At 52.7% G+C, this 26,781-nt stretch overlaps 1 protein-coding gene across 2 annotated transcripts in view; it reads right to left on the bottom strand.

The window, feature by feature from the left end:
• Nucleotides 1-1,130: 1,130 nt before the first annotated feature.
• The window catches only part of Pnkd (PNKD metallo-beta-lactamase domain containing), a 73,022-nt gene continuing 47,371 nt past the window's right edge, over nt 1,131-26,781 (bottom strand). Inside the window, exons 1-9 of one of the 2 annotated variants that reach the window (XM_003462064.5) lie at nt 23,074-23,340; nt 6,770-6,885; nt 6,548-6,660; nt 5,818-5,876; nt 5,170-5,262; nt 4,787-4,950; nt 4,072-4,158; nt 3,109-3,224; nt 1,131-2,907 (exon numbers count right to left, since the gene is read on the bottom strand). In XM_003462064.5, the coding sequence (XP_003462112.1) occupies nt 2,734-2,907; nt 3,109-3,224; nt 4,072-4,158; nt 4,787-4,950; nt 5,170-5,262; nt 5,818-5,876; nt 6,548-6,660; nt 6,770-6,885; nt 23,074-23,234 (1,083 nt within the window). In that variant the 5' untranslated portion in view covers nt 23,235-23,340 and the 3' untranslated portion in view covers nt 1,131-2,733. Of the gene's footprint in view, nt 2,908-3,108; nt 3,225-4,071; nt 4,159-4,786; nt 4,951-5,169; nt 5,263-5,817; nt 5,877-6,547; nt 6,661-6,769; nt 6,886-23,073; nt 23,341-26,781 lie in introns of those variants that run through there. The other variant, XM_003462065.5, reaches the window with a different exon arrangement.

The following is a 26,781-nucleotide window of genomic DNA, read 5'->3' as shown; positions in this document are numbered from 1 at the left end:
TACACAAGCAGTCAGAAGGTTTTTCCATTTCACAGCCCTTTCTTTTGATTTAAGCTATTTTGTATTGTATATTTGTCATTTGTTTCCCTTTCCGTTGGAAGGTGAAAAAAAAAGGACAAGGCAGTGATTCGCTCATGGTGACCCAGATGCTGGGTGACAGAACTGGGACTAAACCCGGGGCCTCCAAGGCTGGGGACACCTGCTGGCCTGTAAGCAAAAACACACGGTCTGTTCATTACTGGGTGATGCTGGTCCAGGAGGGGCACATGCTCATCCATGATCCAGGACAGATGGCTGGAGCCCTAGGGAACTGCTTCACCAGCCAGGACTGCCGCCAAGTGCTCTCAGCAGCTGAGCATACCCGGAGGCACACAGGCCTCAGTCCTGGGGCTCATCTGCCCCAGACAGCCGTGACCTGGACAAAGTGCAGAGCACACGGAGGCCACTTCCTCAGTCCTCACCTGCAGGCCAGTGCCGCCCTGATCCAGGACTGCCCACGGCCAGTGCCCAGGAGCAGCTGAACTGTGGCCAGGGGTTCCACTGCCCTGGGCTCGGCCTGAGGAAATGGGGCGCAGAGCCAGTACTTCCTGCTCCCCAGCCTGCAGTGCCAGCCTCAGGGTTCTGCCATAGCCAGGTGTCATCTTTCCTTCATATTTTCCCAGCCCAATAAACCTTCAATTTTTATGACCTTAAAAATGTTGTCAAACATAAACATCAACCCTCAAAACAGACACAAGAAAAACAGATTAACACTGTCCAGCTAGAGACAGGTGCTCAATTAAGGTGTGAACCTGGAATTGGCCTTTTCTTTTCACAGGGACATCGAAGGAAGGCTAGAACCTAGACCATGCCCTTGAAGTGTCACTCATGCCTGGCTGTGACCACCCACAGCCAACCCCACTCCCGTGGCCAGCAGGGCACCTGTGTGGCTCTGCTTTGGAAAACACTGAGGAAAGCAAGTTGTAAACCCTGAACAGATGCTCGGGGCTGTGGAAGGAATGTGTTTTGGGGCCTTTCTAACCAAAACTCTTAAGGTGCAGGTAACTCCAAGCTGTGGGAGCTGGAGCCAAGTCAGGCAAACAGTGACTTCCACAGCAGGAAAGGCAAACCATTGAGTGGTCAGACTGTGGTTAAATCATTCATTCATTCAACATTTATTGAGCGCCTACTATGTGCCAGGCACCGTGCTAGGCGCAGAAATACAGAGATGCGTAAGATACAGTCCATGCCCTTAAGGATTCACAGTCTAGAAGGGGAGACACACATGTAAACAAGTAAAATATGTGTGATAAGTGCCATGAGAGAGAAGCATTTACAAAGTGCAGAGGTAGCCTGGAGAGGAGAGGTGGGGGCACCTTCCTAGGGAGGGGCCTGGGAGAGATGAACGGGCGGGTTGCACGCTTACCAGGCAGACCAGGTAGAGGAGCGGGGAAGGCATTCCGGCCTGAGGAGCAGCGGAGCAAAGGCACAGAGGCGAGAGTCTGCATGTCTCGGGGGTGGGAAGGCTAACTAGTCTGGTGGTATTGCTAGAGTGGGCTCTGGGGGTGGAGCTGGAGAGGCCAGATGACAGGGGAAACTGAGGCCAGGGCATCTCGGAAGGCTTTGACACAGGAAGAGAGGCTCCAGCTGACCCCTGTGTGCCTGCCTGAGGGCCGAGGATTCTTCACTGCAGGCCCCAAAGAGACCTGGACCCGAGACCAGAGCAGCAGAGCTGGAGGACAGAGCAGAGGAGAAGGGTCCAGGGTCTGCTGCCCTGAGTCTCCTCCTTTCATCCAGGGCTGGCCACAGATATGATAGGCAGTCACACAGGATGGAGAGCTCTTGGCAAACTGCAGAGGGCAGGTGAATGTCAGGACTAAAAAATAAATCACTAACTCAAGGAGCAAAGAGGCTGAGGACAAAACAAGAGGAATCAAGTAAGGTGGGAGGCAGGCAGAAACTCTAGGAGCAGAGGCCAGAATGATCCCCTGGGAAGGAGGCCTGTGTGACCCAGGGCAGGGGCAGAGGCTGGGGGCAGGCTCAGGTCCAGTGTGTAGGGTGAGCAGGTCCCTTTGAGGCTGCCAGGGGCTAGATCCCAGTGTCTGGGTCTTAGCAGGAGGCAGAGGTTTCCTTGGCAACCAGGACACGCCCCCTTCTAGGCTGCAGGGGAGCCAGTGAGGCAGAGGTTAGCCAGAGCCAGGCCTCCAGCCCTTTGGGGTTCTGGGAATGGCTCTGTCCGAAAATGCCTGAGCAGGGCGGGGTGGGCCTGGAGGTTTGAGGGGGAGGGGCAGAGTCCTAGTCACCTGTCAGGCTGCCCTGCCGGTGACTGCTTTCCCAAGGCACCACACTGGAGGCCCCAGCTGTGGATGGGGAAGGTGGAAAATGAACTTCCTGGCAGGGCTCCTGCTGCCCTGAGTGCCAGGGTTACCATGAGAGTGTGGCCTCCTGGGCGGGAGCTCGCAGCAGCCTCCAGATTTGTGCTGCTGTCCCAGAAGTAGGGGAAGGGAGGAGGGGACCCTGGGATGTCCTAGGCCATCCTTCCCCTTCACCTTTGATGACACAGCTTCACTCTGTGGGGTCTGCCTTTGACCCCCTTCCTCTTGGTTTCATTGCCTGGTCCTACGCCTCCCCCTGACCAGGTTGGATGCATGATGCCAAGTGGGCGCGGATGGAGGAAATGAGAAGGACGTGAGGTGTGGGCGGTGGCGGCCTCCCCACCATGGGGGTGGGCTGGGCTGGGCTGGGCTGTGGGCTTCACTTGCTCTTGTGTGTGTCCTTGAGCCTTCGGAGCTCCTCCAAGAGCTGGGCCCGGGAGCAGCCATCATCCCCAGTGGGGCCTGGCCCTGGCCCCAGAGCCTCCTGCAGCGCCAGGCAGTGGGTCCGCAGGAACGGGTTGTAGGCACGCTCCTCTCCCAGGGTGGACGGGCACTGCAGGAGAGAGGCAAGGGGCTGGGTGGACAGCAGCTGGAAAAGGGGCCCAACACAGGGAAACCTGTCCTGGCCCCAGCCCCCTTCCTCTGAAGTTTGGATGTGGGCAGATCCAGCTCTAGGAGGACCCAGCCCTGGCTGGGCAGAAGTGGTTCTGGCTGGGCCAAGTGGCCGCGTGTGCCCAGGTCCCCAGGCCCGCACCGTGCTCTTGCGTTCCATCCGCTGCCTCTGTACCCACTGCATCTTCCTCTCCCGGGCCAGGTTCTCGGGCTCCACCACACCCGCAAAGCCCAAGTTCTCCTCCGCATACTCGTGACCTAGGCAGGCAGTGAGGTGGGGCAGAGAGAGATCAGAGGAAGTTCCCACCTCCTAGCCCAGGCCTAGGGACAGCCACAATGCAGAGGGGGGATGGAGGGGGCACAGGGCTTCTAGGAAAACCCAAGCACTTGGAGCTGCTTCCCTAGCAGGGCACAGGCAGGCTGAAGCAGGAGGCAGAGGTGCTGGGGGGAAGCCACTAGGCAGGACTGTCAAATCCTAGCGCCTCTCTGTGCCAGTTTGCTAATTTGGCAAGTGGAGAAACGAGGGGGCATTTGGGCATAGATGTCACTGCTGTGTTCCTGATGCCTAGAAGAAAGCCTGGTACCCATCAAGGGCACACAGTGTCCACAGAATGAATGAATATGTGTTCCGAGGATTAACTCAGACATCTGTGCTGCTTTTCAGAAACTATAAGCCATGGCTCAGCGATAGAGTACTTGCCCAACATTCACAAGGTCCTGGGTTTGATCCCCAGTACCACACAAATAACAAAAATCCCCTCTGCATTTTTTAATAAACTAAAAGGCAGTGGGAACATGCCGAGTGGGCTTCCTGCAGAACTACTTCTGTCCTAGGCTCTGGCTGGAGCTATCTCTTCAGGATGCTTTGGGTCCTACAGGGCTCCCACGAGGCACCCCTGGTTCGCTGGCAGGAACAGTGACATGAGAAGCAGAGGCTCTCAGAACCAGTACTATGCTCCAGGGCAGGAAGGCCAGAGCCTGTGCCAACCCTTGAGGTGGAGCCTCCTGGGCCAGGACCTGGGTCAGTCTCGCCTCTAAGGACATCAGGGCCTGGGAGAGCCCTGGTGGACTATGGGGCTGGAGAAAAGGAAGAAGGGCACCTCACCAGGCCACAGCAGGGTGTCATCCCCCAGCCCCAGCACAGTGTCCAGCGAGCTCAGCATGGTCTCAGCAGTGCCCTCAAAGGTCCGTCCTGGGTGAGGGTCAAGGCATCAGGATGATTCAGGATGGCACAAGGCACATGCAGAAGCATGGGGACCAGCTTGGGCAGCTCTGGCCAGCCCCAAGCCCATCACCTGTGCCCCTGCTTGCCCATGCCTAACATCTACCCTCTCCTCCACTCTGGGAGCTGAACCCACTCAGTCACCCTGAGCAAGCCACACCCATGGGTGTCTGTCTGCATGGAGAGGGGCTCCAGGGCTCCAGGCTGAGCTCCAGTGGCCCAGCTCTGGGATGGAGGATAGGCAGCTCTTTTCCATGTGGTGGCTCTGCCTGGGTGTCCTCCGGGTCTCAGAATTCTTCTTCAGCCATGAGATCACCTTCTCATGGAGGGTCCTCAGCTTTCCATACCAAGTCCTACAAGTCACTGTATGGGCCCAGGCACCAGCCAGAGGAAGCAAGGATCCCCACCCTGTCCTGTCTCTGCTCAGTTACAGGACCCGCTCCTTTCATCCATTTGGTGGCAAGTCTTAAGGATACAGAGACAATAATCAGGTGACATCTGTGTGGAAACCAGTGTTTTCACGTGTGTCATGGGACTTCAGCTGCCCTGGTGTCACCCCTCCCTCCGTTCCCCACTTCCCTCTTTTGGGGAAACTCACCGCAGCCTGAAAGGAAGAGCAGGTCCCCTGAGAACAGGCAAGAGGGACCCTTGTAGAGCTCCCCATCCAACAGGTAGACCAGATGGCCTTGCGTGTGGCCTGGGGTGGCCAGGGCGCGGATCTGGAGTCGTCCCACGCTAACCACGTCCTGGTGACACAGGGGGCTGGGGGCAAAGTAACCGCTGATCTCTGCACCCACCCTAGGCCCAAAGGGTGAGTAAGTCCCAGGAGAGTAGGTTTCCCTGCCAGGGAGAAGGAACCCATGGCCAGGACCTCAGATCCAAACCTTCTCTATATGAGTTCCAAGGGCCACAACAGGCATCAGCTGCTGGTGCCCTGAAATATTTAGCTGATGGTCACCCCATCCCTTGGTGGGGACTTACTGGGTGAGGTAGGGGATGCCATCCTGAGGGCTCCCATACACCCGACAGTCCTGGTGCCACCGGCTGAGGTCACGGTTCCCTCCGCTGTGGTCCCTGCAGGATAACAGAGACAGGCGGGGCTCACACAGCACCTCTTAGCACAGCACCTCCAGCCCCAGGTGACTCCCATGGCCACCCTCGACCCAGCAACCTCCACTTGGCCAGTGCCGACTGATTTCTGTGGACTTGGCCTCAGCTGCCATCCTTGAATTCTCCCCAGTGGGTTTGGTCACTGGCATTTCCACCTGACATGCCCCCATCCCCTCAAACCATGGCAGCTGACACTGAAATGCAACTTAGAACCATTGGTGCAGGGCCATCTGACCAGGCAGACTTGGTGGCAGAGATCACAAAGCTGTCCACGCCCAGCACACAGCTCTTGTCCATGATAGCCTGTCCTTCTCCTCGGGGCTTCCTGGTAACTGGTAACTGGTCCTTCCCTGCCCCTTCTGCTGTGTCACAGGCACTTCAGGTGGAAGGTGGGTCCCTGCCCAGCCTGACTTCCTGATGCTCAGGGCCTGTCTGCATTCAGTCCCAGCACTGCCCCCTGCCAGGACAAGGCTGCACAGAAGACCGTCTCCTCTCCAGTTACCCCAACCTGGCCCTTACCAGTGCTTGTGGGTGCAGAGAATGGCAACCAAGGTGACCCCCTCCTTCTCGATGGAAGCCTGCAGCAGAGACAGATGCTGAGCTGGGAGCAGTGCAGAGGCAGAATGGAGATGGGCAGGGGGAGTGGGCATAGGGGAGAAAGGAGCTGGAGAAGGCAGGGCTGGGAGAGAAGGGGTTTTAACAGGGAGACTCAGCAAGGGGCACGGAAGGGAGAGGAGAGGTGGGAAGGAGAGCAAGGTTCATGGAAGGGCTGGCACACTGGTAGACAGACAGACAGACACACAGACAGACACACACACACACACACACACACACACACACACACACACACACACAAGAAAGGATACAGATGCCAGAACTGACAAAGCTCAGAGAAGAAATAGGGGCTACTGGGGTGTGGGGCAAAGGTACCTTGGAAAGGGACCCAAAACACAATCCTGGCAGCACCCCACCCTCTAGCTCTGTGCCCCAGTCCTGCCTCTCTTGTTCCTGCCACACCCAGACACACACCTTCCCCGATATTGCGCTCAAGAGGTCTGTGTGTACATGTGTGTGTGTGTGTGTGTGTGAGTGTGTGTGTGAGAGAGAGAGAGAGACAGAGAGACAGAGAGAGACAGAGAGAGAGAGAGAGAACTCCCTGGCACACGGTGTGGACCCGAGCCATGGGCACAGGGAGCAGGGTCAGTCCTTCCCCTATCTCCTGGATCATGGGGACCCCCTCTCCTCTCACCTGCACAGCCCGGGGGTCTGAAGGGTCCACAGCCACAGCCAGCCGGGCCTGGGTGTCGATGACGAGGTAGCTGTAGTTGTCCGAGAGGACGGGGATGGGAAGCACCTTCACTCCTGGGGGACAGAGACACTCATGGGCCGCGGCGGGGGCGAGGGGCAGGGCCCCGGAGGGGAGGGGATGGGCTGGGCGGGGCGGCTGTGGGGGCCCCCCCCCGCAGCTCACCGTTGAAGAGGCGAGCCTGGGTTTTGGAGTGGCCTTTGGGGTAGCGATTCCGAGCCCTGCGCAGCTGCTGCCGGTAGAAGAGGTACCCGAGCCAGGTGCGGGTGTACAGGCTGTACCTGGAGGGCGAGGATGTGGTCAGCCCTGCGGCGCCCCTTGTCCCTCGACCCGGCCGAGCTTTCGCGGGGCCCCACCGCGAGTCTCCCACGCCGTGAACTGCATCACGCGCCTGCCCCGGGCCTGCGCCCTGGCAGTGGGAACCTGAACAGGGAGCTGCAGGAGGGGCAGTGGCGGAGTCTGGGGAGCCTAGATCAGGGAAGGAGGCGTCCTGGGCTCAATCCCGAGGCTTTGTTGGCCTTTCTTCCTCTCTCTCTTCTTTTCTTTTCCCCTTTGGTACTGGGGATTGAACTCAGAGTCTTCACACTGGACTCCCCAGTCTTTTTTTAGTTTTGATTTTGAGACAAAATCGGCCAGGCTGGGCTCAGATTCACATTCTCCCGCCTTTTAGCGCCTTTACTCTTTTCTTGATTTTTGAACAAGAGGGTCTGAGTTTCATTTTTATAGCATGGGAAGGAGCTGACTTGGGGCCTTGCCTCGCAGAAGGGGAACTGAGGCTGGGATAGGGATGGGGTGAGAAGGCAGCCAGCGTTTAGGGTTAGAGGTTGAGCAGGGCAGAAAACAGGGAGGCATAGGGCAGGTGACAGGAAACAAGATCGCTGGCAAATGGGAACTAGAGATGGAGTGGAGGTGGGGTAAGAAGGGAAGAGAGGGCTTGAAGACGCGTTGGTACCGCAATCAGTCGGCAATCAGTCGTACACCGATAAAATAAAAATTTAAAACAACATAACATAGAAAAAGGGAAAATGGGGAAACATCTTGGAGGATTAAAAAGTTAAGCTGGGGCTAGAGAACAGACCCTAAATCTCTACCAGATGCACTCTGTGTGTGTGTGTGTGTGTGTGTGTGTGTGTGTGTGTGTGTGTGTGTGTGTAAGAGGGGAGGAAGAGGAGGGGCGGCCTCCCCCAGAACTGTTTTGTTTGCAGTGTAGCCCATAATAAGCAGGTTTCCATGGTAACGTGGTTTAGTTAAAGTTAACCCCAGGCTCTCCTTGCTCCATGCCCCCATGTGGCCATGTGCCTAGGCACTTTTTATCAACTGACCACTGTGGCAAACCTGGAGTGGCTCTGCCATTCTTTATGTGTCTGTATGTCCTTTTTTTGGTGGGGAGGAACTCACTACATAGCCCAAGCTGGCCTCAAACTCACTGAGATCCTCCTGCCTCAGCCTCCCAACTACTGGGATTATAGGTGTCCAGCTACCTCCATTTTTCATAGGTCCTCTGTTTATTTACTTATTTATTTTCCCAAATCAGGTCAGCCATCCACACTGTCATCTTTTCAGCTATGTTTATGGAGTGCTGGCTCTTGGCCAGGCCCTGTGCAACAGTAACAAGGCAAATTCCTTGTCCCCTTGAAGCTTCTATTCTCATAAGAGAAACAGAACGATACATGGGTGAAGATAACACGGAAAAGCAGGAAAAGGGACAGAGACTGAAGGCTGACAGGAGGAACGGAAGGCCTCACTGAAGAGGTCATAGGTCTGAGAAGGGCAGGCAGTACGACCCTGTGGGGAAAGATTCTCCAAGCAGAAGGATCGAAGGGGAAGCGGAACCAGTCCCTCCCGTGGTGTCAGTGGGCTCACGCTCAGTCCTCCTGTGCTGTTGCAATGGGAAAACATTGGTACGACAGAGACAGCCATTGAGAGGCGCTGGATGGAACCGAAGTGCCCATAAGCAGATGCAAAAGTTAAGTGTGGCAGATCTCCAAATGGCACAGAGACGCTAAGAAAAATAAAACCTGTGGGCCAGGCATGGTGGCACATGCCTTCAATCCCAGCTCCCTGGAAGGCTGAGGTAAGAAGGTCACAAATCTGAACCCAGCCTGGCAGTTTAGCAAGACCCTGTCTTTAAATATGGCAGAGGATATAGCTCAGTGTGAAGGTGCTGAGTTTAATTCCCAGTACTACAAAAATAAAAATTTATTTATTAAATAGAAAATATTTCTATGTATCTACATAGTCACTGAGAGTAGCTTCTTATGGTTTTTTGCTTTTGTGTATTTTCTTATTTGGAAATGAATATGTAATGCGTGGGGGGGGGGACTCTAAAATAATCCTATGGTGCTAACCCATAGTAAGATTATACTCTGCATCCCACCCCAAATCCCCTATTCTTGGATACTCAGGTTGGTTTAACTTTTTTTACTGGCAGTTGAACTCAGGACCTTACACTTGCCACGCAAGTGCTATGCCACTGAGCTATATCTGCAGCTCTGATTTTACTTTTTAAATTAATCAGCATAAAAGTCATTACTTGAAAATTCATAAAAAGATCACATTCTCAAATTGTTATACAGATTTAATGCAATTCAAATCAAAATACCAATAGCATATCTCACAGGTCTAGAGAAAACAATCCTAAACAAAGCAAAGCAGGGACTTCACAATCCCCAGCTTTAAATTATACTACAAAGCTACTGTGATAAAATCAGCATGGTAATGGCAACAAAAGGACCCAAGCATCAACAGAACTGATTAGAAGATGCAGAAATATCTCCAAACACACTCAGCCACCTTGTCTTTGACAAGGTGGCCAAATACCTTCACTGGAAGAGACAGCCTCTGCAGTGGACAGACAACTGGTGGTCAACTTGTAATACCAGCTCAACTGAACCAGCATAGTGCTGGGTGTGGATGGCCCACCTGAGGGTTGCTGCCAACATAAAAGGGAGGGCTACGGAGGAAGAGTGGTGGTGGTGTTGGTTCTCCTGCTTGTTGTTGGTTCTCCTGTTGCTGTGGGTTCTCCTGGGGGAGCTCGTTGAGCTTCTTTCCTGATATGAACTTGGCTGTTCTCATCAGAGGAGGAGCTCGGGACATTGTTGTCACGGAGCATGCCTGTGGTACTTTTTGGGGGAGTTCTGGTCCTTACTTTGAGTGTCGCTTCCTGGCTCCAGTGCAGATCCCTCAGCCTACTGGCACAGCTCCTTCATCCCACTGGCACAGACTTTCTGGCTTTCCCTGCTGACCTTTGGGCCTTCCCAGCACAGATCCATGAAACAGACTCACATGAGTCATGGTTGTGGGCTCCAGGCTTCCAGGTGAACTTGTGGGAGGCATTGTCATGGGCTCCAGGTCTTCAGCTGGACTCATGCAGGACATTGCTGTAGAATCCAGGCCCTCACCTGGATTCCTTGGGTCTCAGTGTGGACTTCTTGTATTTAACTCTTTGGGTGACTACTATAAAACAATACTGTAAATTATATGTCCTGTATGTAATTGTTTTCCTTGCAAACCCCTGACTACAATACCTCTTTAATAAATAGTGCTGGACTTCCCCTCTCTGGTAAGCAGTGGCAGTGTGGCAGACTGTGACCCTTCCAGGGGGAGAACAACCAATGTCTTCTGAGATCCACACCATGTTGGAACTTATGAAGCTAGGAAACCAAGCAACCAGCCTGCCTCCCTGCTAAGCAATAGTGAACCTAATGGTGCACGGCCTAGAGTCAAATATCCTACTGCCCCTACCCCCTTGTCCTGTCGTCCCCCCTCCTTAGTAAATGGAAATCAGATATCTGAGCATCTCCAGGGAAGTTAACCATAGCAAATAAGGGGGATTTTCTTCTACCATCTCTTTGAAGGCAAATATTTTTATTACTGTTTTTCTCTATTCTGATTAATGGTACTGCTCTATTCAATATTTTGTTTTGATAAGTTCTATAGTGTTCTGTATTTCATCTCATTTTGATATACGTGATTGAAAAAACTATTATAAAGATAATGAAATATACTGTGATACCTATTACTGTTATCCCGGTAACCTGCTGTGAAGTTCTGTACCAATTTCACTGTACAATCTTAGCTGGCTTTATTCTGTCTTGTTCTGTTATATTTTACCACTTTCAAAATAAAATTTTAAAAATATGGTGCTGGAAAAACTGACTTTCCACATGCTAAAGATTAAAATTAGACCCATGTCTTTTACCATGCATTAAACTAAAAACGAAGCAGATCAAAGACCTAAATATCAAAACAGAAACACTAAATCTGCTAGAAGACAGAATAGGCAGAATTCTTGACATTGGTATAGGCAGACTTTATAAACTTAACCCCAATTGCACAGGAAATACCACAAAGAATCAACAAATGAAGTCTCATTTTTTTTTTGTTGTTTTTTGAGACAGGGTCTCACTATGTAGTTCAGGCTGGCCCTGACCTCATGGCAATCTTCCTCAATCTCCCAAATGCTGGGATCATAGGCGTGTACATTATGCCCAGCACATCTTATTAAAAATTTTTTGCACAGCAAAACAAACCACCAATAGAGTGAAGAGACAACCCACCAACAGGGAAAAAATTTTTGCCAGCTGTTCCTCAGACAGGGGACTAATATCTAGAATATATAAAAAACTCAAAAAAAAAAAAATCAGACCCTCCAAATTTAAAGACCCAGTTCAAAAATGGGCACCTGAAATGAACAGTCACTTCTCAGATGAAGAAGCAGAAATGGCAGGTAAATATAAGAAAAATTGTTCAACATCACTGGTCATCTGAGAAATGCAAATTAAAATAATGCTGAGATTCCATCTCACCCCAAAAAGAATGGCTATTATCAAGAAATCAAGCAATAACAAATGCTGGAGGGGCTGTGGGGAAAAAGGAACCCTTCTCCACTGCTGGTGGGAGTGTAGACTGGTGCAACCACTGAGGAAAGCAGTGTGGAGATTCCTCAAAAAATTAAAACTAGAGCTTCTATTTAACCCAGCTATTTCCTTCTTGAAATCTTCCCCCCAAAATTAAAACCATCTTACCACAGTGATGTATGCACACCCATGTTTGTAGCAGCACAGTTGTAATAGCTAAATCTTGAAAAGAGCCCAAATGTCCATCAGCTGATGATTGGATAAAAAAAGATATGGTAAGGACCAAGATGTAGCTTAGGCAGCAACTGCCTGGCAAGTGTGTGGCCTTGAGTTCGATTCCTGGTACAAAAACATGTGGTTTTCAAAATGTACCAGTAAATTTAATCTATCAAAAAGATATGAGGTGTTTTTATACAATAGAGTACTGCTGTGCCAGAAAGAAGGATGAGCTTGAGACATTTCTAGCTAAACGGATACATCTTGAGACTGTACTTTTTTTTTTTTTTTTTCTTTTTGGTATTGGGGATCGAGCTCATGACCTTGCACTTGCCAGGCAGGCGCCTATGCTGCTGAGCTAACTCTCCAGTCCGAGACCATATTCTTAAGTGAATAAATCGAACATATATATTTAAGTACTATATTGTTCCTCTGGTGTGAGAACCCCGTAAGTGTAAAGAAAGGTCGTAATGTATAACAGATATTTGGAAATGGGAAGAAATTGTTCAAATGAGAAGGAACACGAGGGGAGGGGAAAGGAAAGAAGGGACAAGAAAAAGAGACTAGAAGAAAATAAGTAAAAACAAAAGCTTTTGTAAATAAGGAGGGGAAGTGGGATTGCAGGTAGGAGAAGGAAATGGGAATAAAAGAAGCAAGATAGATCATGTGGAGGTACAAATACCCCACGATGAATGTGATCACAATGTGCATCTAAAATATACCAATAAAACACAAAAAAAAATCTAAGAAAAAGGAAACATTAAAAAATAAATGAAGCCAGGCATGGTGGCTCATGCCTGTAATCCCAGCACTCAGAGGCTGAGGCAGGAGGATTGTTGTGAGTTCACGACCAGCTTGTGCTACAAAGTGAGCTCAAGGCCAGCCTGAACTGCATAGTGAGACCCTGTCTCAAAGACAAAAGAGAAAAACATAAACATATAAACTTAAGACTACACATTAAGAATAAAAAAGTGCTCCAAAGTGTATGCAGTGTGTCCATTAGATCATCTGCAAATGAGGAGGGGCAGACTTCAGCAGAATGAGAGTGTAGGAGAGGCAGGTGTCAAACAAAAGAAGTGTTTCTACCCTCTTGAGAGAGTCACATTCTTCCTCCTTCATTCCCCTGGCAGGTGCTGACCGAGTACATGGGTGCTGGAGAGCAGTGACTGGAATAGACCAGGTTGTTGTCCTCTGGGCATCCCCTGTACTGCTGTGGGCAGCCGAGCAGGTTGCAAGCTGTCCCTGAAGGTCCCTCAGCAAACACCCTGTTTTCTGGGCTGGAGAAAATGCCTGGTGGTGGTGCTAGGTCCTGAGGCTGAGACGGTGCCAAGCAGAAGCCCAGGGCACCTGGGTGCGGTTGGAGGGTTGGCATCCCTGCCTGCATCTAGATTTTTCCTCCTCTGACAAATCTCCCAACCAGCTGAGCTTCTCTCCTCTCACACTGGTCTGAACACACAAACAACATCTAGTTTCTGACGGCAAGAGCACAGCCCAACACCTGGCACTGGGTAGGTCACCCGAGTGCGATGAGTGGGATGCGAGCGAGGCCATTTGCATAGCCTCAAAGTAGCTCCTGCACAAGATGCTTGGAGAAACCTGGCTGACTCTACCTGAAACCAGAGATCTAAGTTAATCTCAGGACCGAGGTGCAGCTTGGCACAACAGGGTGTGCTGGACACACAGGGCCCTCGGTTCCACCTGCAGCAGCACAAACACGTGAGTTCCAGCCGTAACAATACAGAGACATAGTCGCCTCTCGGTGTGGTGTACCCTGGAGGGTGCAGCTGCGCTTCTGTGGCATCTGTGCCAAAAATGCACACCCATAATTTAGTCAAATCCTCAGACAAACTCAGGTTGAGACACACTCTACAGAACATGTGGCCAGCACTCCAAATATGTCAACATCACAAATGACAGGCTGAGCACCCATCCCAGACGGGAGGGAGATGAAAAGATGAAGTGCAGTGCAGGACCCCAGAATGGATTCTAGACCAGAAATGGCACAAGATTGGGACAGTTGGTAAAATGTGAGTGAGGTCCTTAAAATGATGGTAATTGGTTTTTTGATAACGGTACTGTGCCAGGGATGGCGGCACACGCCTGTCAACCCAGCACTTGAGAGGCTGAGGCAAGAGGCCGTCTGACAAGGACAAAAACAACAAAAATTGTTGCTACTGTGATTATGAAAGATGCTAACATTCAGGAAAGCTTGGCCATGGGTACCTGGGAATTCTTTGTGCTATTTTGCAGAGTCTGAAATTATTTGAAATGTGAAAAAAATGAAATAAAACTACCCTTTTCTCCGTGCCAGATGCCACCTTGCACCCATGCCCTAACTTGGGCTATGTGATGATGGAACAACATAAAGCAGGATAACATGGAAAGCGCTCAGTCAGCACCACGTGGTAGAAAGGGTTTAGCAACCATTGCTTCCTTCCCAAATTCAGCCTGGCGTCTGCACTGCTGCCAGTACATGATCATTGCCCCTGGCAGGGACTGGGAAATGTCCTTGCCTGCCTTACTGGACACATGTGTGTGCTTAGCTTTTGTTGCCTAAAGGGTAAGACTGTTAGAGCAGGGACCGTGCACTGAAAGGCTGTGGTCACATGGCCCTTCTCTTTTTGCTCGCTTTATTTCGCAAATATTTACTGCCCTCCCCGGAGATGGTACTGATACCAGGAAGGGTCCCCTCCACCTGGGGTAGCTTATGCTGTAGCAAAGGAGAGGAGGCAACAGATATTAAACTGAAAACTACGTCAGCAAGCTACCATTTAACTGGAGCTGGGCATGGAAGAGAGCAGCTGGAAGAGAAGAGAGGGACTGGGGCCCGCACGGCCAGGAGAGGCTTTTCTCTCCACGGCAAGGCCGCAAGTGGAGATGGAGCATGCAGGGGGCACTGTTCCAGGTGGTGTGGTACCAAGGTCTCCACAGGCAGGAATGGGAGGCCCCAGGGGTTGTTGGGAAGCCTCAGAGTCCCTTGCAGGCCGGAGGGGCAGAGAGCGCTGGAGCAGGGGTCAGCCAGGTGGACAGGGGCCAGACTGCTGCTGATGAAGACTGCATCCTCAGGAAGGAAGCACATGGTCCGCTTCGGGGACAGCTGGCCAGGCCAGTGTGTGGCGGCTGCTGTGAAAGCAGCGAGAGCAGAAGCTGACTGCAAGGGCTGCAGGTGAGGGACAACAGCGCAGCGAGCAGGGCCGAGGACCCAGGAGTGCTTGGACCCTGTCCGCAGGCCTAAGGCTTCTCCACAGATGACTTCCAAGGACTTGCTGTGTGGCTAACTCTAATCCGCCTCCTCTGCCGTTGCAGCTGGCCTTGGTCATACCCAGGGCCAGTCCCAAGGCCAGCTCCTCCTCCTGCTCCGTCCCTCTGGGGAAGGCCGGCTGTCCTCCCAGCCACACAGCCAGGGGCCTCTGTTTGGCCCCTCCTGGTGCAAGGCATCCTCGCAGGACCCCTCTCAATTCTGCCTTTGGCTCATCTGCGTGGGCTCTGGGGGACAGGCCCTCAAAGCCTGCACCCAGGCCTTAGGAACAACTCATTTCCGATCCAAACTGCAGCACCCCTGCAACACAACCCCCAACGTACTACATTTGACTGAGCCCTGCTCTCTTGCCTGCGAGAGTCGCCTCACAGTCAGATCTCCGTGAAGCTTGAGATCAAAGCCAGTCTCTGCCTCCTCCACTTCTGTCTGGCCCAAGAAAAACACTTGCTCTCCAGAGTGGAGAGCTGGAAACCCCATAAATGTCCATCAACACCAGCAAAACAAGAGATCTAACGTGACAGGTCTCAACAGGAACTATGCTAACATGTATCATTAAACTAAGATATATTGCTGAGAAAACAATTGGACAACATTTATATAAAATGCTGAGCATGCAGAAACCATCACACCTACCCCTTCCTGAAGCCAGGCATGGTGGAGGATACCTATAATCCAAGCATTTGGGAGACTGAAGCAGGAAGATTGCTGAAAGCTACATAGGGAGCACAGGACCAGCCTAAACTACACGTCAAAACCCTGAGTTGCTAGCATGGTGGTACATGCCTGTAATCCCAGCACTCAGGAGGCTGAGGCAGGAATATCATTGGGAGTTTGAAGCCAGACTGGACTGCATAGCAAGATCCTAAAACAAACAAACAAAAAATCCGACTGTTCCAGAATACAGGCACATATAAAATAAGGGCCAAAGATGTGGCTCAGTGGTGGAGTACTTGTCCAACATGCACACAGCCCTGGCTTCCATTCCTAGCACTGTTAAAAAAAAAAAAAATGCAATTGCCAGGTGTGGTAGCAAAGGCCTATTGTAATTCCAGCAGTCAGGAAGCTGAGGCAGGAGACTCATGAGCTCAAGGTGAGCCTGGGCTACATACCAAGGGGTATGTCTCAAAAATCCAAAACGGAGCTGAGCATTGGTGGTGCATGCCTGTGATTGTAGCACCTGGGAGGCTGAGGCAGAAGAATCCATGAGTTTGAAGTCAGCCTGGGCTCTGTAGTGAACTCTAGGCCAGCCTGAACTAGCAAGACCCTCTCTCAAAAAACAAGCAAACAAAAACGAACAAAAAAATACCAAAAAAATAATAATACGACCTGCTGAGGTGGGTCAGCCTCCAGGCCCACAGGCCACAGTGCCTCAGCACAGAGGCAGCTGGACAGAGGAGCGCAGGCCTTCCACACTCTCGATGACATTTTATTTCTTACAATGGGCAGAAGGCTTTCCTATTCAGGAGTGTTTGGAACGTCTAAACTTGTTATTAAAATTTCAAAACCACCCTGTGTGCTCTGGCAGTTTTCTCTGCCAGGAAAACCCTTCTTCCTGCCTCTGGGCTTCTCCCCTTACTGGAATCCAGCAATCTCGAAGGGCTCAACTAACACCCTTGCGACCGCTGTCCACACCTGCGGTCTCCCTCCTGCTCCATCTGGAGCACGCCCTCTCCCAAGCTGCCTTCAAGGCCAGGCCTGAATCTATGGGCTTCTGTCTCAGGTGTGTGACAAGTGCCCAGCCTGGGTAGCTCCTCAAGGCTCTTTGTCGCCCTCCTGGCGACCCCAGCACTGGCACAGAGAGCAAGTGGCATCTAGGAAAGGCTGAGGAGGGGCAGAGCACGCAGGAGTCACAGTCACCCAGCCAGAATGTGGGTCCATGGTGGTGTCCTGCCCCACTTAAGCCCTCTCCATCCTCTCCCCTCCCCTCCTCACCCACCTGCTTCCCAAGTCCCACCCTTCTCCCCCGCAGACCCAGGCATGCAGGGTACTGTGCCAAGCAGGTCACCCAGACCCAAAGGCATGGGTGGTGCTGTGTGACTGGGGCACAAAATCCCAACATGGCCTGTCCCGTGGCCGGCAGCCCGCAGCCTGCAGCAGGGCCTTGGAGTAGGAGGGAGGAGGAGGGGGCGCGGGGAGCACCAGAAGGGGAAGGAGCCTTGGGCAGGATTCTGCAGCCAGGTCCGGGGCCCTTGAGTGCCCCGCGCAGGTCACTGCTCCTCTGGAGCTCATTGCCTCATCTTTAATAACGATTACTGGTGCCACAGCTTTTCTTGCCTCTGCCCCTGCCCTAGCCCTGCCCTAAGCCCTCTTGTGGATTGATTACCCGACTCGGTGCAGTGCTCCCTCCACTGCACAGACGCAGAGGAAACAGGAGGGGTCACAGAGTGAGGGACAGGGTCACAGTGGACTGACCTGGAGTCCGCTGAACTGTCAAACTCCTCCCCAAGCCCCAGATGGGCGGCTAGGACGAGATGACTGGGCCTGAACTATTTTGGGGCCACCTCAATTCCTTTGGGGGCCTTTCTCAGGGAAAATGATAACCTCGGGTGGTTACAGTGACCCAGACACCCAGTACATGATCTGGCCTCCGGGCCTCCAGGGAGTCCGGTAATTGCTCTGACCCCTCTCCCAGGACCAGCTCCTTACACAGGCAGCCTGCCACAGGCAGAACAGCTGCAGGGAAGCAGGGATCTGAGGGGGCTCCAGGTCAGACGCCCTGCTCAAGGACTCTTGAAGGTCCCTTCACATCTAGGTCCCAGTTCTAGAGTTGGGAGGTCAGTGGAGACTTCTCCATCGGGAGCCAGACGATGAAGGGAATTTAGGGGAAAGGAATGGGGCCTAGAAGGGAAAATGTGGCAGTGAAGGAGTCCCCTGACCTGTGGTACTGCCAGCTGCCACCACCCAGCTGGGACGCCACTGCCCTTAAGGACCCTGGTTTCTTTTTTCTTTCAGTATTGCTGTTTGAACCTAGGGGTGCTCGACAACTGAGCTAATCCCTATCCCTTTTTATTTACCTTACCTTATTTTATTTATTTGTTTTGCTTGCGATCTAGTTCAGGCTGATCTTGAACTCATTGTGTGGTCCAGGCTGGCCTCCAATTTGCAGTGGTCCTCCTGCCTCAGGCTCCTAAGCACTGGGATTACAGGTGTAAGACACCATACCGAGCTCTTTTTATTTTTTTGAGACAGTGACTAGATAAATATGGCCTCAAACATGTGATCCTCCTGCCTCAGCCTCCTGAGTAGCTGGGATGACAGCCGCATGCCATTCTGCCTGGCTGCCCCTGTCAGATACACAGCATCTTTCCTTCTGACTGGATGCAATAGGCCGGCACCCACTCATCACACCTCGGTTTCCTTTTCTGTTAAACTGAATGCCCCTCCCCTCAAGTTCACATGACACATAACTCCCTGGGACCAGAAGAGGGTTCATACAAAATGAAGGTATGTGTTCAGGCATGGTCAGCAGGCAGCCATCTAGGACAGAGCTTCCCAAGGCCAGCCTTGACTGCCCATATCAGAATGATCTGGAGTGTGGATTAAACAAGAGCTTCTGACCTCTCTCCCACCCCTTTCTGAATTCTGACTCAGCAGTTTTGGGGCCCGGAACTACTACCATGGCCTCACCAAAAAGAAAATAGAGTTTCCTAATTGGTCTTAGAGGACCCAAGTAAGAGGCAGGGGGAGCCAGGGCGAGCTGCAGGCCTCCTGGGGTCCTCCCTGCAGGCTTGGGCTGTGCAGAGCCCAGGCTCCACTGTGGGGTCACAGTGCACACCCTTATTTTTTGCCCTACTGAACCACGGCCAGAGGGCAGCTTCTCTGGTGTCTGGGCTGAGTGGGACAGCTGGGGACAGCAAGACTCCACCCCCGCCCCCTCTGGCACAGAGCAGAAAACACACAATGGGGCCCTTCTTCCTCCCCTCCTCCCTTGGTCACTTTACCATCTGGGCAGCAGTGAGAGACGCCCGAGGGCTTCCAAGTATCTGTCCCAGCTGGGCAGGGGAGCAGCCTAAAAGAAGCTCTGTCTCCAGCAGAAGGACCTGATGGCCCCCTTTGTGAGGCCACTTCCCTGGTGTCCTCCCTTCTGGCCCCTGACTGGGGAGGGGGTGGCATCAGACTCTACTGCACCCCAACAAGCAAGCCTGGGTGGGTGAGCTTCTGGTCAAGGGGTGCACCCGGCCAAGACCCAGCTCACCCAGTCTTTGCACCCACCCAGTGACAGGGCACCGTTAATGACACTGAATCTGGAGTGGGCTGTGTGAGGGCTGAGGGACCTGGGAGGCCACCAGGACATAGGTTCTAACAGAGCCTGGATCTGCTCTGGCCCCTTAGCCACAGACAGCAGCTCCCTGCAATGAGACAGCTGAATGGGCTCTAGGGGGGGTGGGGTTTCCTGCAGCTGCCAGCACTGGGGAGGGCTGGTGGGGTATTGGGGTCACTTCCCCATGCCCACAGGAGTCCTGCACTATGTAGCACTCCCAGGAAAGTTTCTCCTGACATCACAGTCACCTCCAGAGGAGACTCATGTGCACAGAGGCAGGACTAGGGGGACACTGCAAGCCTGGCCAGCCGCTCCTCTAACAAGCTCAGTGGTCCCAGCCCAAAGGCCAGGGCTGATGATTTCTGTCCTCCTCCCTCAGTCACCTGCCCAGCCAGGGCCTGGAAATGGCGTTGGCTCTGGTCTGCTTCTCTTGGCTTCCCTTGCTCTCTTCCACTTGGTCCCAGGCACTCTTGATTCCACCCAGCTCCCAGGGCCAGTTTAGTGGGAGTCACCAGGGAGCCAAACTGTGTCCAACTGAGCCTGGGACAGGCAAGAGGACACACTGAAGCTGGTAAGAGGGAAGACGGCAGCAGGGCCTGTGCGGAGGTGGAGGTGAACTGGGACTGAGGAGGCTGGGCTGGCTTCATAGAGGGCCTAGTGCTTGAGCCAAGACATCTGGCATTTAAAAATATTTACTAGGAGCCAAGCAATTACCAGGCATTATTCTAAAAGCTAGGAGGGAGCAGCAAACAGTTTCTTCCCTTGTGTGACCATATTCTGGGTGGAGGAGAAAAAAAATAAACAGAGAGGCCAGTAGATATGGTTGGGGACATGGTGCACCACTACAGATAGTAATAAGGTTGGGGAGGGGCTGCAGAGGTGGGCACCCTGCAGGGAACTAGAGGAAGGGGACAGGAAGGGGGAAGCAGTTTCACTGGAAGTGACAAAAGGGAGGGAGGCAGGACCCTCTGGGGTGTCTGAAGGAAAAGTGAATGGCCCATATAACAGGGAGGGGGACTGGGTGCAGAGGGCTTCAAGCCTCTCTTCGAATGGAGTCTGACTTCATGAGAGGGATGAGAAGCCATTGGAGGGGTTTCAGCAGAGAAGTGACATGTTTGTGACTTCAGTCTGAGTAGCTACAGTCTGGCCACTCTAGGGAACACAGGCTACAAGGGCGGCAGGAGTCAGTTTAGGTGGCCAGGCTAGGGAGGACCAGGCCGGCCCAGCGTGAGAGGTAGCATTTCCCTTGCCCCTGGGGGAACAGTGACCTGGTCCTGCTCCTGTCTGTGACCTTTAAGTACTGACTGAGGGCAACCAGGGGTTACTGCTTGCATGAAGGGATGTGGCACTTCCTGCTGGGTGGTGGGCATGGACTCAGAAGACAGAAGGAGGTGCCAGGAGCTGGCCGTGCTACACGCCCTCTCCTGCCCACCCGAAGCCACGCACGAGCAACTGCCAACACTTCCTGAGCATGAACTTCAAGCCAGGCCCCCTGCAGGGTTTTGCTGGGTCCTCACAGGAGCCCCTGGAGACAGGCACAATCACCACCCCATTTCACAGGTACAAACAAGCCAGGCACAGAAAGGGTGTCAGTCCAAGGTCACATGGCTCCTAAGCACAGAGCCAGGATACACACACTGATTTGTCTGGTGCCCCTCATGCTACTGTTTAGCTGGCACATGGCCAGGTGCATGTGGCTAAGTCAGAGGCACCTGAGGCTCGGTCCAGTTATTCCCATCCCAAAGCTACAGTGGCGTTGCTTGAGGAAAGCCTTTTCTACGATGTCCAACTCCTCAAGTTGTCATCATTTCCAATGATAATGCGAAAAATGGCTCCTCTCCCAGCTGCTGTTGAGATTTCCATCACGGTCTACTTTCCTGCCCACCAAAGAGTCCTCTTCTCATGGCTCTCCCAGCCACACCTTCGGGTTGGGGGCGCCCATCTGCTCCCCCTCCCCCTCCATCCTTCCTGCTGGCCTGGGTCCAGGCAGCATCAACACCTGCACATTCTCCTAAGTTTCCTGTCAGTGTCCCCATTCCCGCCAGTGATCAGCAACCACAGCCGCTCCCCCAGGGGACAGGACTCATTGTTTCCCAGACCGTGGAGGGGCAGGGCATGGAATTCTGATTTCAGGCATACCCTCTGTTCCATATATTCAGGAAGTTGATTCCAAAGCAACCTTAAAATCCAGACAAAGACTAAAGAAATACTCAGTTTTGAAGTAACTCTTGAGAATTCCTAGTTCAGGAATTTGGATCCAAATTGCAGACATACCCAAACCCTCACAGTTCCGACACAGTGACCTCGCATGCTGATCGCAGGAATTCTGATTCCAGTTCCTCATGGAAACTCAATTTTTCACTTCCTCAGGCCATTTTTCTGACTTCAAATATCAATTTTGGAAATAGAAGTAAATTTAAAACTACTTTCCTAAATAGGGCTATAAAATTTCCAGAAATTCTGCAAGGAAAAATGTTTTCTTAAAAATTCCCTGCCATGGGGGCTGGGGATTTAGCTCAGCTGCATAAGCGCCTGCCTTGCAAGCAGGCAGTCGTGAGTTCGATCCCCGTTACCAATAAAAAGAAAAAAGACAAAAAAAAAAAAAAAATTCCATGCCAGGGGCTGGGGACTTAGCTCAGCAGTGCAAGTGCTTGCCTGTGAAGTACAGGGTCCTGAGATCCATCCTCATACCAAAAAAAAAAAAAAGAAAAAAAAAAGGAAAAAAAATTCCAGGCCAGGCCTGGTGGCAAATGCCTAGGGAGCCTAAGGAGGATTGCCTTGAGTTCCAGCCCAGCCTCATGAACTACATAATGAGTTCAAGGCCAGTTTGAGCTACATAGCAAGGCTCTGCCTGTCCCAAACAAAACAAAATATCCAAAAGAAAGTGTATTCATATATTTTTAAATCACATTATTGTAATTTCATTTGCATAACAATAGCAACTTGGTTGTGACATTGTGTAAATTATTTTTTCAGTCCAGTAGGCTTTAAAAAATTCCCTAGTTCTCAGGCTGAGTGTGAGTGGGATTCTTGGCCTGCGGTTCTGGGGAGCCCTGGGGTGATCTGGTGAGGGAGGAGTGGGTGAATTGACACAGTGTCCTAGAGCTGCAACTCAGGAAATTCCCAGGCTTAAGCTCTTCTGGTAACAGGGCTTGTGACCAGGGCTTCCACAATTCTCAGTCCCAGTATCGCTATCCTTAAACTGGGGCTTGATGTCCTGCCCCATGGCGGCCCTGGGAATAGGAAGGGCAGGGGGATTCTCAGAAGCCTCCCTCTGTCTGGAAGGGCACTGTGAGAGTCGCCACCTCTTCGGGACCCAGGCAGGAAGGGAGGAACTGAGGGAGGGGAGGGTCTACGGAGGACCCTACCTGCAGGGCAGTGACCCAGGGTCAGGCTATTAGGTCAGATTTCACAGCCTGGGGCTTCCAGTGCTGGGGTAAGAGGTACAAGGAAAGCGCCTGGGGCTTCAGCTTGGGACAGAACAACCTACTCGTACGGTTGGGAGGGGTGACGGGCAGGGGCAGGGGCAGGGATCCGCAGAAAGGTGCTGTTTCTCTGCGGGAGAGAAGGTCCGAGGCGCCCTCCTCCACCCGCACCGCCCACAAGAGCCGGACCCGCTGACCCCCGCCCCGGCCGGCTCCCGCACCGTCCCCCTGGGCCAGCTGCCCGAATTCCGAGCTCTCCCGCCCTCCAACTCCTTTGGCGCCTCGGTCCCACGAACTCCGCGGCTTCTGCAGCGTCTCCCCGATCCCTCAAGTTCTGACCGGGACCTCTCGGCCCGAGTCCGTTCCCGCTCTCCAGTGCCCCCGCCCCCTGTCCCCGCCTCCCTGTGTCCTCCGGCAGCGCGTCCACCTGGACGGGCCCGGGCACTAACCCGATTCGGAAGAGCAGCCGCCGGCTGCGCGTCATGAGCAGGCCGCGGAGGCCCCACCGCGCTCGGCGGCCGCGGGGGCTCAGGAGCAGGACGAAGGCGAGGAGCAGCAGCCCGCAGCCGGCGACCCACAGCCCCGGCGCCGGCCAGCCCTGCCAGGCCATGCTAGGGGCGGGAGCCCGTTGACTGGAGGGGGCGGGGCGGGCGTTGCTAGGTGACTGCTGTCCCGACCCCACGCGGAGAACCGGCGAGGGTGGGGACCCAGCAGGGGGGCGTGCTGGCTCCGCCCATGGCCTGGCGCAGTACCCGCCCCGTCGCCCGCTTCTGCCCAGGGGACGCTGCGAAGGCAGCCGGGCTGCAGGCGCCCTGGCTCCGCCCCCGCTGGCTAGCCAAGGGGCGGGACCGGGAGGGTTTGGGACCTGCGCTCCTCCTGGTGCAAGGTGGCCTGAGTCCTGGGGAGCCTCCTCCGAAGTGCTTCGTCCTCTGGGGACTTCCTGACAGTCCCTGCCACACACGATTCTCCTGGAGAGAAACCTTAGACTTCTGGACTTTCATCCGGAAGGAGCCTGGGAGTACTGTGGATCAGCTGTCATTGGTGAATTTCTTCATGCACTTGTGCTGGGCACTGAGGATGAAGGGTCAGAAACAGGCTCTCCAGTTGCTGGAGCCTACAATCTAGACTCGAGTAACACCCAAATAAGCAAAGCAAACACAAATATCTGCATCTATAGAATCTATAAACACACACATACACGCAGACCGACAGATGTGTGTGGTGATAAACTGTGGTGCCATAAGGAACGGGAACAGGAGTCAGTGGGACGAGCACACAGACACAGCAGGTGACATCTGAGCCACATCCTGGAGGGGAAGAGGGAGTGACTTGACCTAGGTTGAGAGGGAGGGCGTGGGTGGCAGAGGCAGGTGGACGGTGGACGGTGACCTCAAACAGCCAAGCGCAGCATCACTCCCGCTCCTGCCAGGACAGAAGGCGGGAGGGAAGCAGGTGAGGAAATTCTCTCCATTTCCTCCCGGCTTCCTGTACTTGCCTGGGAGATGCTAGATAAGCACATCCCGAGTCATTTTCTCTCTCCCTCTGACGCTGAAGGATTTGACACTTGGATCTAAAGACTGAGCCCTCAGAGTGCAGGGTTCTAACAGTAGGATCCTTATGTGCAATGCAGCTTCCACTGCTCACTGCCCCCAAAAGAGCCAAGAGATGTGTTACATTGTCCCCAAACTGAATGGTAAACACCCAACTCTAGGAAACTCAGACATTCTCAAAGTTCTTTTTGGTGGATCATCCTGAGGGCAGAGCCTAGGGCCTGCCCCCTCCCTGTGGTGTGGCTGCTTTTCCAGCCGTAATAGGAAGGGCTGAGACTGCCACAGGGACCGGAGTGCAGGCCTGCGAATGCACAGTGGGGATCTGAAAAGCAGCATGAAGCCTGGCTTTGCATTTGCCTCCTTTGTTCTCTTACAGCTGTGGGTCAGGTCCCTGCTCTACTCTGCACGGGGACATGTAATCACTTACAGGGTATCTATAATATAATATTTATTAGCCCTAAAACTAACCCAGCCTCACTCATGCCCCTTTGAGACTTTGGACACCAAGATAAGAGTAACTAATTTTCAGGACTTGCAGGGACATCCAGATGTCAGCTTTTACAATGTCCAGTTCTGCAGGATACATGGGGAGGGAAGCAGGTGGGGAAATACTCCTGTCTTCTCCCTGGAACGGTGCCTAGGGGTCTCCAGTCACTGTCCTAGACCTGCAGTTACAGAAGATTCTAGCAAAAATGGGGCCAAGGGGGTGTACCTATGCTGTGATGAGGACCCAGGCTAGACAAAAGCTGTCACCCCTCTTTGAGAAAATGAACTGTGCCCTCAGAGGGTGACGGCTTTCCCAGGGCCTTGTACAACCGGCTCTGAGATACCAGATCAACCGGTATTAACTGGACCAGGATTATCTATGCTGCAGTGATGCAAAGCCACCAGCTATGCAAAGCCACCAGCTACGCAAACCTCCAGCTCTTGCCTTTGTTCCACTTCTTTGTAAAACCCCACAGCGCTTGAATCTCTATCTGTGCTCCCCAGCATGACCCTTTCCTGCCTTTCTGCTTGGCTTCTGGACCAGCATTCAGGAGCAGGTGCTGATCCTGGGAAGTCGAGCGTTGTGGAGTCGAGCTTTTGATAAGCAGAAGACTCATGCGCTCATCTGAAGAATGCCCTACTAGGACAGGAGAATGTGTGTCTCAGCCTGGGAAAGCTAAACAGCAAGCCACATGCGCACATTAGCAAGGTTACAGATAATAAACCCAAGATCCACTTTATGGAATATATGGAGTTAGGGCAGGGCTGGAGATCAGGAGTGAGGGGTGCAGGGGGGTCTTCCAGGCCAGGCACTGAGTTCCTCCATCCTGGGCCATTCCAGAAGATTTCCCATGTGCTCCAGATCTGCCTCATAGGAATCTTCTCTCCTGCCAGACTGGTGGCTTGTGAATCACCACTTTCCTGCACTTTCTCTAGTATGAGTCTCCAGAACCTTACATTACTTCACCCCCCCAGGCCTTTGTACATGTTGTGCTTTCTGCCTGGTCTGTTGCTCATTTTTTTGTTCAATGAAGATTCAGATCTGGGATGCTGTCTTTAAGAAAGCTTTTCTTGAACCCTCCTGCAAGCTTAAGCTTGTCTGATGTGCCAACTTCGTTTATTTTGTTTGTTTTGGGGTTTTTTTGAAATAGGGCTTTCTCTGGGTACTTCAGGTTTGCCCTGAATTCTCCAGCCTCAGCCTCCCAAACACTGAGGCTGCAGGTGTGCAGCGTGTACCCTCACATGCCTGCCTGCCAGCTCTGGGTGTTGTTCATACCCTGTCACTCAATGCCACTCCCATGCCATAGCTTTTCACTTATATGCCTATCTCTGCAGTCTCGAAAACTTTATTGTCTTCCTTTAGAGCCTGTAATTTAGTTTATTCATCTTCTATCTTTGGTACCAGACATGATGCCAGATACCTATGAACTCCTAATGAGTGTTCTCAGGAATGTCAGACTCCTAATCATAGCACACAGGGCCCCTGCTTCAGCCTGTCTCTCTGACCTCCTTGGATGCCGTTCTTGCCCTTGTCACCACAGATCAGCCACGTGAAACCTCAAACGTACCAACCTCATTCCCACTGTCAGGCTTTCGCTTGTGCTCCCTCCACTTGGAATTGCCCCCCGGCAATTCTTTAAAGAGCTCAAATGCCAACCAGTGAGAACCTGCGTCTTGGGCTGAGTGGTGGTTACATGGCATATACAGGGACTGTCAGCAGGGATGGTTTTGCTCCCAGGTAACAACTGGCAGTGTCTTTTTTTTTTTTTTTTTTCTTCAGTATGGGTTTGCAGGACCTTGCTAAGGCGAGGCAAGTGCTCTATCACTGAGCTACACCTCCGACCCTTTAAAAATTAAATTTAAAAAAAAAAAAAGTTTCTTGTGCTTGCCAGGTGCTTGTGCTGTGAGCCAAATGCCTGGCCATTCAAGTTTGAACTTGTGATCCTCTTGTCTTGGCCCATGTGGCTGCGGTTACAGGCATGTACTACCATGGCTACCTAGAGACATTTTTAATTGTCACAAAGGGGTAGGGAAGACCACCACTGGCATCCTGTGGGTGGAAGCCAGGGATGCTGCTAAACAACACCCAGCACAGGTGCCTACAGGAAGGAATTAGCGGGC

This window comes from Cavia porcellus, unplaced genomic scaffold, assembly GCF_034190915.1.
Source record: "Cavia porcellus strain 051 isolate PalLab524CR breed Dunkin Hartley unplaced genomic scaffold, mCavPor4.1 scaffold_26, whole genome shotgun sequence".
In the NCBI taxonomy this organism is placed as follows: Eukaryota; Metazoa; Chordata; class Mammalia; order Rodentia; family Caviidae; genus Cavia; species Cavia porcellus.
This window is presented reverse-complemented; position numbering and strand designations above follow the sequence as displayed.